At 42.4% G+C, this 13,791-nt stretch overlaps 1 protein-coding gene across 2 annotated transcripts; it reads left to right on the top strand.

The window, feature by feature from the left end:
• The first annotated feature begins 1,720 nt into the window (after positions 1-1,720).
• On the top strand, positions 1,721-13,285 carry LOC141097315 (zona pellucida sperm-binding protein 4-like). 2 transcript variants are annotated; one of them, XM_073584391.1, is made up of 12 exons: positions 1,721-1,909; positions 3,264-3,385; positions 4,161-4,272; positions 4,608-4,763; positions 4,872-5,059; positions 5,250-5,347; positions 5,651-5,778; positions 5,866-6,055; positions 8,247-8,388; positions 8,460-8,535; positions 8,622-8,732; positions 12,986-13,285. In XM_073584391.1, exons 1-12 carry the CDS (start codon positions 1,738-1,740, stop codon positions 13,117-13,119), a joined length of 1,629 nt encoding a protein of 542 aa, XP_073440492.1. In that variant the 5' UTR covers positions 1,721-1,737; the 3' UTR covers positions 13,120-13,285. The 2 variants fall into 2 exon arrangements, with proteins under 2 accessions (XP_073440492.1, XP_073440493.1); XM_073584392.1 differs by having other exon boundaries at positions 4,611-4,763.
• The last annotated feature ends 506 nt before the right edge of the window (positions 13,286-13,791 follow it).

The raw sequence follows: 13,791 nt of genomic DNA on the forward strand, positions 1-13,791 counted from the left end.
TTTTTACCATCAGTGGGTCATCAGTGTATGGTCTGTGTGTCTGTTTTTACCATCAGTGGGTCATCAGTGTATGGTCCATGTGTCTGTTTTTGTCATCAGTGGGTGATCAGAGTATGGTCCGTGTGTCTGTCTTTAATATCAGTGGGTCATCAGAGTATGGTCCGTGTGTCTGTTTTTACCATCAGTGGGTCATCAGTGTATGGTCTGTGTGTCTGTTTTTACCATCAGTGGGTCATCAGTGTATGGTCCATGTGTCTGTTTTTGTCATCAGTGGGTGATCAGAGTATGGTCCGTGTGTCTGTCTTTAATATCAGTGGGTCATCAGAGTATGGTCCGTGTGTCTGTTTTTACCATCAGTGGGTCATCAGTGTATGGTCTGTGTGTCTGTTTTTACCATCAGTGGGTCATCAGTGTATGGTCTGTGTGTCTGTTTTTACCATCAGTGGGTCATCAGTGTATGGTCCATGTGTCTGTTTTTGTCATCAGTGGGTGATCAGAGTATGGTCCGTGTGTCTGTCTTTAATATCAGTGGGTCATCAGAGTATGGTCCGTGTGTCTGTTTTTACCATCAGTGGGTCATCAGAGTATGGTCCGTGTGTCTGTTTTTATCATCAGTGGGTCATCAGTGTATGGTCCGTGTGTCTGTTTTTACCATCAGTGTGTCATCAGTGTATGGTCCGTGTGTCTGTTTTTGTCATCAGTGGGTGATCAGAGTATGGTCCGTGTGTCTGTCTTTAATATCAGTGGGTCATCAGAGTATGGTCTGTTTTTCGTGGATGGATACATGAATAAATAAATTACAGTCCTCTGCAATGTTAAACATGGACAGCACACAGTCTGTAAACTGGCGCCTTCCTTGGGCTGTATGTATTTTTCACAGACGCTAAGACTTGTATTGGCACTTTCCATCTGTGATATCGGAGAAAAATAGACATGTCTCTGTGAGTTTTGTATGGATACGCGATTTGGGAAAAAACACAGACATGTGAACAGCCCCATAGGTTATAATAGGTATGTGTTGTAAACGGAAAAAAAAAACGGACCGAACACATGCTACATGGACGGCTGAATGAGGCCTAAGGGTATGTACACACGTTACGGATTGCTGTGCGGAATTTTCGGCGCGGAATTTGCATCTCTTGGCAGAATCCGCAGGTCAAAATCTGTGTGTTTTTTATGCGGATTTCCTCCGGATGTATTGCGGATTAAGTGCGGATTTCGCCTGCGTTTTTACACCTGCGGATTCCAATAATGGAATGGGGGTAAAAACGCTGTGGTATCCGCACAAATAATTGACATGCTGAGGAAAAAAAAAAAAGCTGCGTTTCCACGTGGATTTTTCAGCAGCATGTACTGTAAATCACTTGCGGATCCGCAGCAAATCCGCAATATATGCACATACCCTAAGACCACATTCACACCTTCAGTATTTGGTCAGTATTTTACAGGTATTTGCAGGCTAAAACCGGGAGTGGAACAATCAGCGGAAAAGTCTAATAGAAACCCGTCACCACTTCTGTATTTATCACTCACTCCTGGTTTTGGCTTACAAATACTGAGGTAAAAAACTCAACAAATACTCAATGTGTGAACGTGGCCAAAATGTACCATTTTAGTAGTTGTTGATTGCAAGGATTACCAGCCCCATGATGTACACCTGGGTAACCTTCCCCCTCAGGTGTGCCACAGAATAAATAGAGGCTCTGTTAGGTCCTAGGTGTATGTTCAGTGAGTGTAATGGCTGGGCAGTGGTGGGTGGTCTGCGTTGTGGCGCTCCTAGGGGCCCTCTTTGCTGTAGCGCAGCATAATGTGTATTATGAGGAGCAATCGCTGCTCTGTGAAGAGGATAGTATGGAGTACAGTCTGCAGCTCCTGGACACTAATGTACCTACCAGACTTTCAATTTATGGTGAGTTCATACTATGAGGAATATGACTAGTGATGGGTAAGTGTTTAGGTAGATGGCAGTTATGAACTTTACTAAAGTTTTTGCAGGTCTCAACTCATTCTATATGGCTTTGATAATTTCAATGTTCTGGATAGTGAATGGTTGTCATACTGGTAGAGAATGAGGGCTGACAGTGTCACTGGTGCAGGTGGCTGCCTGCTGAGGGGTGTCTGCTCGAATACCCTCTAGATAGCTCCATATTTCTTAAAAAGGGGGTTGTTAACTAAACAACTTTCTGCACCTTATGGCTTATCTTAAAGAGGTCCTGACTTGGGTAATAGGCACTAATGTTAGTTAATGGGACCCAAGCTCTGTGTTGGTGCCTGGCCTAACTCTCCAGCTTGTGCTCCAAGGGGGCAGTATAGTCCTTGTCTGGAGAATTAATCTGCTTTGTCTTAAGGGGAACTAGACATGTCTAACTTGGTAAATAATCACAGAAGAACTTAAGAGTCTCTTCTTAGACCTATCTTGTACTGTTGTTCCTCCTAGAACCCAATTGACAACTAGGTGTTTAAGTAACTTTTTTCTTATAGTGCATGCAAGAGCATCACAAAGGCTCTCCTCACAATAACTGGCTTCTTTCTGCACCAGTACTGATGATTTATCAAAAGTCTCTATTTGGTGAAGACAAAATATTATATTACTGAGATGGCTGCCTCTCTTTTAGAAACTGCCATCTCCTATATAATGGGGAGGTATACATCTTCCCTTATCCTCTGTACAATCTTATTTCTCAATTGCCAGTAATGTAACAATCCATCTCACCTTAACACAGATTTTTTTTTTTTTTTCTCTTTTTCTCTTTCCCCCTATAAATTGAGAATTGTAGTAGTCAGCCCTGGTGGAGAAAGCACATTTCTAAGTTAATTTCTGTGTACTATTGATGGGACTATGAGTTACTCCCTCAATTGGAGGTGTTCACCAACTTTGACCTTAGCCAACTAGTGCTAATAGTGTCACTGACACTTCCTACTAGAAAAGAATAACACCCAAATTGTCATTACTTTGACTGTGGACCCCCTCCCTCTGCTGGGGCTCAAGGGTATGTAGGAGTTATACATGCGCCTGGCCAGAGGGTGCTTCCTCGCTCTTTACACTTGTGGGGTGAGGCAGTGTATGACTATCTGGTCAATGTGGCCTCACTCAATTGAAGTGTAATAATAAATAAAAAAACAACCCAATTCTTGCATTTATTAGCAATTGAGTTGAGCAACTGGAATAAAAGACCAAAAAAATCACCCTTGACCTTGTGAGACTGTCTAAGTTCTCGTGACCTTCATATCTGCAGCTAATTTTTTTTTTTTTTTTTGTCTAGATGTCGATGGAAATGAGGCCCCACTAGTCACTGATGAATCCTGTGGTATCTGGGTAACCCCTGGAAATGATAGCTATCTAATCATTTTTACATATTTTTATGGCTGTTATGTGCAGATGCTGGTAAGTCAGCTTTTGGTTTGGCTTAGACACAGATTGTTAGCCATACTCCCTGGCTAAGCCTAAGCCAATTTTATGTGGGGGGGGGTGGGGGGGGTGGTTTCATTGAAAGGGTTGCCCATAATCTTAAAGGGATCCTGCTATCACAATGTAGTATGTTTGTTTATTTAATAGATCCCTGTAGGGAAGAAATCTGAAGCCCGGTTCTTGTTGCAGCATTCATGTTCAGATTTTCTGCAAATTGAAGTCTTTTTTTTTTTTTTTTTTACTGTAACAGCAAAAGTTGTGAATTGCAAACACTTTTCTACCCATAGGAGACAATGAGTGCTAGTAGTTATGCAACCACATGTGTTTTTGGTAAATGTTTCTTGTAGAAACATATGATCTCCCAACAAAACCTGCTTTTTGTAACCACTTCTTTACTACCAGAAGTGTTTGCATTTTTTGCAGGAAAAAAAAGTGTGGACATGGCCTAGCCTGCACTTAATGCCTGTACACACCATGATTTACAAACCCGGGGATGGGTCAATGATATGAAAACTAACTCATGTACTTGGGATTGAGATTACAACAGACTTTTGGCTAACCTAGGAAGAAATACAGCCTTGGTTGTGGTGTCAGAGGAGAATGGACAGGTGTGCAAGTGTCCTAATTTTTAACCTTCCCTTTCGAGGCTAACCTCTAGAATACAGGTGTCTGGGTTCAGTTGTACATGTGCTCCTGTGATTTGCTGATATTGCACTTAATTTTTAACTCTGGGACTTTTCAATAATGACAGGACAATGCATATACAATGACTATCTTCCTGGAGGTCAACACTACTGGAGAATGGGAGGTGTACCAGAAAGAAGACCTGAAGTGTCCAGTTTCTCAACTCTCTACTCTTGGAGGTTTGTCATGAGTGAAATTGATGCTATTAAAACTGAAGGCGTGATCCCACTTCAGACAACTATAGGTATTAATAGCTAATATTTTGTTATTGAGGCACCAAATGTGAGACTTCAATCTGTCTCCACTGGAGTCCTGCTAGGAGATGTGGTTGGAAGTTGCAGAAATAAGAGTTTGACTAGGTAATGCCATGCTCTAACTTGATGCAGTGACTCGAGATGTCTCAGAGGTGGAACCCACATCTTTAAGCTACTTCCAGATAAACCATGGGTGTTTTAGGTGGAAATGCCCATAGACTGTGCACCTTGACATTAAACCTATTCTCTCAACTTCCTAGTAGGGGATTCTCCATCCCCAAGCGAGTGTTCAGATGTTCCAAGAGAAAACAGGCTTACCTGTGTTAGCCTCCCAGTCTCCCAGAACAATTGTCTCCAGAATGGCTGCTGTTATGACCAAGCAGACACCAGGACACCATGCTACTTTGGAAACAAAGGTATACACTTACTGAGCCAGGTTTTTTTTTTTTTTTTTTTTTTTTTTTTTTTTTTCTTCTTACACTTTGGTCTTGGTTACAAAATGCTTACACTTTTTCCTCTTCTAGTTACTGCCCAATGCACCAGGGATGGCATGTTATCTGTTGCTGTTTCCAAAGATGTCACACAGCCATCACTAATTTTAACATCCATCAAGTTCCCTAGAGCCAGGGGTCCAGAATGTGAACCTGTTGCACAAAACAATGCTTTCCTGCTCTACAGTTTTCCATTGTCTGCCTGTGGGACCACACAAACTGTAAGTGCCCCATCTGGAAGTCTTGGTGTCTATATAACATCCTCGTGTGTATTAAAGCTAACATGGTAGTAAAGTGGAGTCGACCCATCCAAATGGGTAATGTAGCTTACTATGGCACCTTCTCTGGAATTCTGTCCTGATGTCTTCTATTATCCAAATCTCTAGGGTATTAACAAAATTAAATCCTTAGGTTGACGGCTCTACTGTACACTATGAGAACGATATGGCTGCTGACATTGATGTGCAAACTTGGAAAGGTTCGTCCATAACCAGAGACAGTACTTTTAGGTAAGGCTCTCAAATGCAAGCTAATCAAGCTTACAGGTTGGCATTCAAATACCATAAAACTGTTTGCCTTTTTTAAAAAAAAAAAAAAATAAAGTAGAGGTTTGTGGGTTTTTTTTTTTTTTTTTTTTTCCTTCTCAAGATCATGACTGAAATTCAGAATTCCCATCTTGGGTAATCGTGAACCCATCTAATGTCAGGACCGCTACCACACTAGCTGAGATCAAGTGTCCAAAATGTAACACTGCTAACTCTAGGCAGTGAACAGGCAGTTGCTAGATGATGCTAATGAAAAATTGTTTTTAGGTTGCACATCCACTGTGGTTTCTCTGCAAGTGATTCATTGCCAGTGAAAGTTGAAGTCTTTACCCTCCCTCCACCATCACCTGCAGCCAGTCAAGGACCACTGTACTTGGAAATGAGGATTGCCCTAAGTATGGGTTAACTCTATATATACACTTCTCTAGCACTGCTGATTGCTGCACAATAACCACTTCCTCTCTTCTGACTCTAATCTACAGATGATCAGTACAGACAGTATTATGGTGATGATGATTATCCTATCCCTAAAGTGCTCAGGGACTCCATTTATGTTGAAGTTCGCATTGTAAACAGGAGAGACCCTGGAGTGGTGTTAATGCTGGATCAATGCTGGGCAACTGACACCATAAACCCTCAAGAACTACCACAGTGGCCAATCTTGGTAGATGGGTAAGATCTGTATAACCCAACACAGGGACTTGCTCTGATATATTAAAGGGTGGTATCCAGGGGTGTATGGGGTTTTTTGTATTGTTTTTTGTTTTTTTAACCTCCCATGGGCCTAAACTTACAAGCATGTAGTCTGCTGAATGACAATGCCATGCTGTGGGACAGCTGGCTCTCTGCAATAGAAGCAGCCTACAAGAGTAAGATGCTCTGATGTGAAGCAGTCATCTGCCAACTACCTGCATGGCAGTTCTTGTCTCCTCATCACAGGCATAGCTAGAGGTTAAGCTCAGGGGGGTGAGACACTTGAGTGGGCCTCTAATTACTACTATGGTAGTGTACTGTGTGTGTGTGTGTGTCTCAGCAAATGATCCTTCTGTAGCTAAAAAAAAATTCTCCAAAGACACTGGTATATTGCCATGACATTGTGACCATATAGTGGTAGATGCCAGTCCTATGAAGCATACATGCGATTAACTGGTGACTTGCAGAAGACCTTCTTTCTGATGGAGTCGTTCACTTTTCTCATCTTTTCTATCTGGCTCAGACCGACAGGACAACATCTCCAGCCAGGATTCATCTGCAGAGATTACAACAAAGACATATGACTTCTTACATCTCCAGCACCTTCTCCATCTATCTCCAACCTGGACAAACTCCTCATCCTGATACCCCAATACTGAGCTGCTGTTGTGTTCCTATTACTGCACCTGCCGTGTGGTACAAAAGCAATACTGATTCACACAGTAATGCCACCGCACCTTACATTACTTGCCACTGTACAAGGACCCCCACACTAGCTACCAAGCTGCATAATGGCCCCTGCAATAGCTCCCACACCTTGGATTCTGGTGTCTGTCCCTGTCTGGGCTGCTACTTGCACTCCAGATATGACAAATGGCTAAATAGAAGAAAATTGGAACAGACAGTGGGTGCTTGTAGGGGTATAGCTCCCTGAATACATCCAAGTGACCCTAAAAGAAATACTCTTGTCAGGACAAGACCCCCAAAGAGGGAAATGGAAAGGAGGGAGGTAGAATATTACCAATCTCAGGAAGAAAGTGCACCCCTGGCTTGTCTGTTCTCTCACTTCTACCCCTTTGGGGTCTTGTCTAGACTGAGTATATAGGTGCAGGCCCCTGAACATGTGTGGTTCCCCCCCCCTCTATATGCACCTTCTTGCTGTTTCTATATTCTGTCTGGCTATCATATATATTCATCAACTATTTCTTTAATAAAGGGTTTTTATAATGGGGTTTCTGTATTTATCACCTTGGATTTACTGAGATGAGATAATAAAGACTAGCCTGATAGGACCTTGACCCCTTTTATAGGATATATTTCTACATCCTATAGCAGGGGTCAGGGTCCTATCAGGCCAGTCTCATCTCAGTAAATCCAAGATGTATACTGTGTTTAATATACTCATCTGTGGGGTCATGCATCCAGGGTCACATCTACTTGAGTGACAGATAATGAAAGACATACTCTGATCTGTGGGGTCATATATCGGTGCACATTACTGACCAGTCTCTGAGGCACTATGAGATTTATGGCAGCTGCTTTGAAGTCATACAGATCATGTTGTGCTTGGACTATTTGCACTGGCAGTGACCCGCCAAAAAGCTACTGTGCCTTGGACTGCAGATGCAGCACAAGAGGGCTTATCAGGAGGGAGGCACATCCTACCACCTCATCACTGCACAGTGCAGACACCCCTGGCTGATACAGGCAGAAGTCTGAGCTGTTACTTGCAGCACCACAGTGACCCCCATCCTGCTCCACTCTGGATGCAAGAAGCACAGTGCATCCTGACTGCTCTGCAGCAGACACAACTACATGGCATGCAATGTGGGCATGGCTGCAGTATTCTGGAGGCATCTGTCACAGGTACAGTGCCAGCATCCCGGGGGACACGTGCTCCTCTTGCTCTCTTCGGCTGCTGTCCGCAGTAGTGCAGGGAGATCACGTCTCCCTGCTCTACCTCAGAGCTTATATCTGTGGGCTGTTCCGCCAACATAATTAAGGGTAGCGTAGCTCCAGGTGGGGCCCCTGTGAGTGGTGGACCCAGAGCAATCAAACCCTCTGCCCCCCTGGTAGCTGTGCTACTGCTCCTTATGAAAAGTTTGATATCCTTTAGTTTCCTAAAACCACTTGTCTAATCTTCACAATTCCCATCAACTTTTTCTTCTAGGTGTCCTTTTGATGGTGACAACTACATGACCCAGCCACTAACTATACAAGATGCTTCACTGGAGTTCCCACTTCATTATCAGCGTTTTAATGTAAAAACATTTGCCTTCTACTCGGCAGGTCAGGCCTCATTAGGAGGGCTGGTAAGTTTCAACTTTTCATTCTCCATCATCCTAGCTGTCTGCATAGTTTAAATAACTAATGACTCTTCCAGGTATACTTCCACTGTAGCGCATCTGCATGCGTGCCATCTTCACAAAACCAGTGTGCAGCAAGATGTCCCTCAAGACGTAAGCACTGCCTGTAGTACAACAAGTCTAAAACTTAAGATTGCAGCACTGAAATTTTTTTTTTTTTTTTTTCTTCCACCCAACAGGACGAAGGGCTGCAGCAGATCGGGAGCCAGTGACTGTTGTATCTGCAGATGGACCCATTGAGCTCTACATGGATGACACTTACCAGGATACCAATGAACAGTTAATTGAAGGTAACGTCACTAACGTGGTAGAAGTCCCTCATAGTGTATCTTCAGAAACTTTATTCTAGTGTTAAGGGGAGAATATATGGCATATGAATATATACAAGAATCAAAAATTGTACCACTATATGGACGCTTTGCTCAAATATTAGAATCATATAGCTTTAAGATACTTCTGACTTTAAGACTTATTTCTGTATTGTATAACCCACCTAGGCTTCATCAAACTGGGTAGACCAGGCTAGAAAACTATGATTATGTAGCAGATATAGGACATATGAGATCAATACTAATTTGCTATTTGGGGTAAACAGTAATTTGGAAAGAACCATGATGTAACACAATGAGACAGCTCGATCTGTTATAAAAACTGTACAGTACATTTCGGATTAAAGAGAAGAATCATTTGATATGATACACTTTGTCTTGTGTATTCTTTTCTCTGTGCACGTACAATCTCTGCCTGAGATCCAATTCGGCCACAGACAATTAAGACGAGCCACACCCTAGTGTGGCGTAAATCCATAGGAACCAACACTAGTTCAGGCTATCTCTATCAATATATTGAATATACTTGGTTTTCACACTTCTTAATCTAACAGTCAGCTTTAACCCCTTACCTACAATTGACATATTCCGTCCATGTGACCATGGACCTAATTACCATGGACGGAATATTACGTCATCGCGATCAGCGGCGCCCACGTGGTGAGCGCCGCTGAGTCAGCTAATTATCATAGCTGACACCCGGCACAATGTGTCAGGGGCGGCCACGGACCGCCCCCGACATGTTAACCCCTTGCACACCACGATCAAACACGATCGCGGTGTACCGGGGGTTAAAGGGAAGCATCGGCAGGGAGGGGGCTCCCTCCGTGCTTCCCTGAGCCCCCCACGGCAGCGCAATGTGCAGCGCTGCTGCGGGGGGCTCTTTCCCTACAGGCCCCCAGATCCAAGATGGCGACGGGGGCCTGCAGGGAGCTGACTTCCTCACTGCCTGCAAAGCGCAGGCATGAGGAAGTCTGCAGCAGTGCCTGTGACAGATCAGTGATCTGTCACAGGACAGTGATGTCCCACCTGGGACAAGGTAATAAAGTAAAAAAAAAAAATAAAAAAAAAATAAAAAATGTTAAATTTTAAAAAAATCGCTAAATTAGTAAAAAAAAAAAATATTCCCCAATAAATCCATTTTTTCAAAATAAAAAAAAACCAACAATAAAAGTACACATATTTGGTATCGCCGCGTCCGTAATGACCTGCCCTATAAAACTGTCCCATTAGTTAACCCCTTTAGCGAACCCCTTAAAAAATAAAAATAAACGAAGCAAAAAATAATTTATCATACCACCGAACAAAGTGCAATAACGCACGATCAAAAAGAGGCATATAAATATCGATGGTACCGCTGAAAACGTCATCTTGTCCCGCAAAAAATGAGCCGCCATACAGCATCATCCGCCAAAAAATAAAGTTATAGCTTGCAGAATAAAGCGATAAAAAAATAATAATTTTTTATATAAAATTGTTTTCATTGCAAAAACCAACAAAACATAAAAAAACGACCTAAATGAGGTATTGCTGTAACCGTACTGACCCAAAGAATAAACGCGTTATCAATTTTACCGCACGCGGAACGGTGTAAACGCACCCCCCCAAAAGAAATTCATGAAACGCTGGTTTTTGTTCATTCTGCGTCCCAAAAATCGGAATAAAAAGCGATCAAAAAATGTCACGTGCCCGAAAATGGTACCAATAAAAACGTCAACTCGTCCCGCAAAAAATAAGACCTCACATGACTCGGTGGGTCAAAATACGGAAAAATTATAGCTCACAATATGTGGTGATGCAAAAACTATTTTTACAATAAAAAGCGTCTTTTAGCGTGTGACAGCCGCCAAACATAAAATCCGCCATAAATCGTAAATCAAACCCCCCATTATCACCCCCTTAGTTAGGGAAAAATAACAAAACTAAAAATGTATTTATTTCCACTTTTCCCGTTGGGGTTAGGGCTGAGATTAGGGTTAGGGGTGTGTTGGGGTTAGGGTTGGAGTTATAATTGGGGGGGGGGGGGGGGGGGTTTCCACTGTTTGGGCACATCAGGGGCTCTCCAAAGGCAACATGGCGTCTGATCTCAATTCCAGCCAATTCTGCGTTGAAAAAGTCAAATGGTGCTCCTTCCCTTCCAAGCTCTGCCATGTGCCCAAACAGTGTTTTACCCTACATGTAGGGTATTGGCCTACTCAGGACAAATTACAAAACAACTTTTGGGGTCCAATTTCTCCTGTTACCCTTAGGAAAATAAAAAATTGGGGGCAAAAATATAATTTTGCGGAAAAAAATGTTTTTTTTTTTTTATTTTCACGCCCAGGCGTTATAAACTTCTGTGAAGCACTTGGGGGTTCAAAGTGCTCTCCACACATCTAGATAAGCTCCATGGGGGGTCTAGTTTCCAAAATGGGGTCACTTGTGGGGAGTTTCAATAGTTTAGGTACATCAGGGGCTCTCCAAACGCACATGACACCCGCATACCAATCCATCAAAGTCTGCATTCCAAAACGTCACTACTTCCCTTCCGAGCCCCGACGTGTGCCCATACAGTAGTTTTCTCCCACATATGAGGTATCAGCATACTCGGGACAAATTGGACAACAACTTTTGGGGTCCAATTTCTCCTGTTACCCTTGGGAAAATAAAAAAATGGGGACTAAAAGATGTTTGTTGAAAAAATACGATATTTTTATTTTCACACCCGGTCGTTATAAACTTCAGTGAAGCACTGGGGGGTTCAAAGTTCTCACCACACATCTAGATAAGTTCCTTGGGGGGGGTCTAGTTTCCAAAATGGTGTCATTTGTGGGGGGTTTCCACTGTTTTGGTACATCAGGGGTTTTCCAATCGCGACATGGTGTCCAATCTCAATTCTAGCCAAAAACGTCAAATGGCTCTGCTTCCCTTCCGAGCTCTGCCATGCGCCCAAATAGTCATTTACACCCACATATGGGGTATCAGCGTACTCAGGACAAATTGCACAATAACTCTTAGGGTCCTGTTACCCTTGGAAAAATAAAAATTGGGGGTGAAAAGATCATTTTTGTGGAAAAAAATATGATTTTTTTTAATTGTACCGCTGTACATTATAAACTTCTGTGAAGCCCTTGTGGGTTCAAAGTTCTCACCACATATCTAGATAAGTTCATTGGGGGGTCTAGTTTCCAAAATGGGGTCACTTGGGGGGGTTTCCACTGTTTAGGTACATCAGGGGCTCTCCAAACGTGACATGGTGTCCGATCTGAATTCCAGCCAATTTTGCATTGAAAAAGTCAAACGGCGCTCCTTCCATTCTGAGCTCTGCCATGTGCCGAAACATTGGTTCCCCCCCCCCACATATCAGGTATCGGCGTACTCAGGACAAATTGCACAATAACTTTTGCAGTCCAATTTCTCCTGTTACCCTTGGTAAAATAAAGAAAATTGAACCTGAAGTATTTTTTTTGTGAAAAAATTAAATGTTCATTTTTAATATTCAAAAAATTCCTGTGACGCACCTAAAGGGTTAATAAATTTCTTGAATGTGGTTTTGAACACCTTAAGGGGTGCAGTTTTTAGAATGGTGTCACTTTTGGGTATTTTCTATCATATAGACCCCTCAAAGTGGCTTCAAATGTGAAGTGGTCCCTAAAAATAAAATGGTGTTGCAAAAATGAGAAATCGCTGGTCAATTTTTAACCCTTAACTTCCTAACAAATTTTGGTTCCAAAATTGTGCTGATGTAAAGTAAACATGTGGGAAATGTTATGTATTAAGTTTTGTTTTTTTTTGTGTGCCGTATCACTGATTTAAGGGCATAAAAATTCAAAGTGGGAAAATTGCAAAATTTTCGCCAAATTTTCATTTTTTTCACAAATGAACGCAAGTTATTTGAATGCAATTTTACCACTAACATGAAGTACAATATGTCACGAGAAAACAGTGTCAATCACCGGGATCCATGAAAGCGTTCCAGAGTTATGACCTCATAAAGGTACAGTGGTCAGAATTGTAAAAATTGGCCCGGGAGTTAACGTGCAAACCACCCTTGGTAGTGAAGGGGTTAATGGCTGCAACACTAACTGCAATCTCGCATAAACATCTGGTGGTCCTTAGACTAGCTAGTAAAAAACTGAATCTGATGGTTTTAATATGAAATGCATAGTAGAAACATGATTTGTTTATAGCTATTTAGTCTCCACAGCATATAACCTTGCATCTTTCTCTTCCAGAATACCAAGAAAAAGGCCACCATCAAGAACTCAACTGGGTCTTGGCTGTGATGGCTGGAAGTGTTCTTGGCATTGTTGTGTTTTCTATCTGGCTGAAAAAACAACGTGTTGACACCATTAAAGATAAAATATAACTTCCTGCCACCCTTCCCCCTACCACAAGTGTAACTGAGTTCTAGCATCTAGCTTGTACTTTTACCTGTAATACTTGCCTAGCTAGTTTGATTTTATGAAACTCTCTACAGTAATGTGCAAATAAGCTTTATGCCCCAATAAAAATGTAACCTCTGTGGCCAAAAAGTTGTACATTGATTGCAATCAGATTTTTTTTTTTTTTTTTTTGGGGGGGGGGGGGGGGGGGGGGTACCTTTGATGTAACAATATTCACAAGTTTTCATATAAAATTTAAGGAGAACATTACAATTCAATCGCTCTGCAAGGATCAATGTTTTGTGGCTTTTAAAACTCAATGTGGGTCACTTGCCTACAACATGTAGATATTGGATGGTGAAAGTTGACCAACTTGGCTAGTTCACTGCACAGATTACACCTACATGTGGCATCACATTTAACTATGTTCTAGGCAACCCTAGTGGATACCCCCCCCCCCCCCCCCCTGGGCTGTGGGATACTCGGTACCGGGCCAGTGTCTCAGAGGGATGTGTGGCGGTGACCCGGTCCATGGCCCTGGGTGTCAATTGTAAAAGGGTTGAATGGAATAGTTTATAGGTGGTTCGTGACACCACCTGTGGTGCTTGGCAAGAAAGGTGTTAAGCTGACGCTGCGGTGCAGATCCTCTGGGACAG

This window comes from Dendrobates tinctorius, unplaced genomic scaffold (assembly GCF_039654945.1).
Source record: "Dendrobates tinctorius isolate UK_male_01 unplaced genomic scaffold, ASM3965494v1 ptg000084l, whole genome shotgun sequence".
Taxonomy (NCBI): Eukaryota; Metazoa; Chordata; class Amphibia; order Anura; family Dendrobatidae; genus Dendrobates; species Dendrobates tinctorius.

Coding starts and splice junctions, on each gene's coding strand:
- LOC141097315 (XM_073584391.1), top strand. CDS start 1,738: ATGGCTGGGCAGTGGTGGGTGGTCTGCGTTGTGGCGCTCCTAGGGGCC. Junction 4,764..4,871: donor ATGCTACTTTGGAAACAAAG/GTATACACTTAC, acceptor TTCCTCTTCTAG/TTACTGCCCAATGCACCAGG. Junction 5,060..5,249: donor CCTGTGGGACCACACAAACT/GTAAGTGCCCCA, acceptor TTAAATCCTTAG/GTTGACGGCTCTACTGTACA.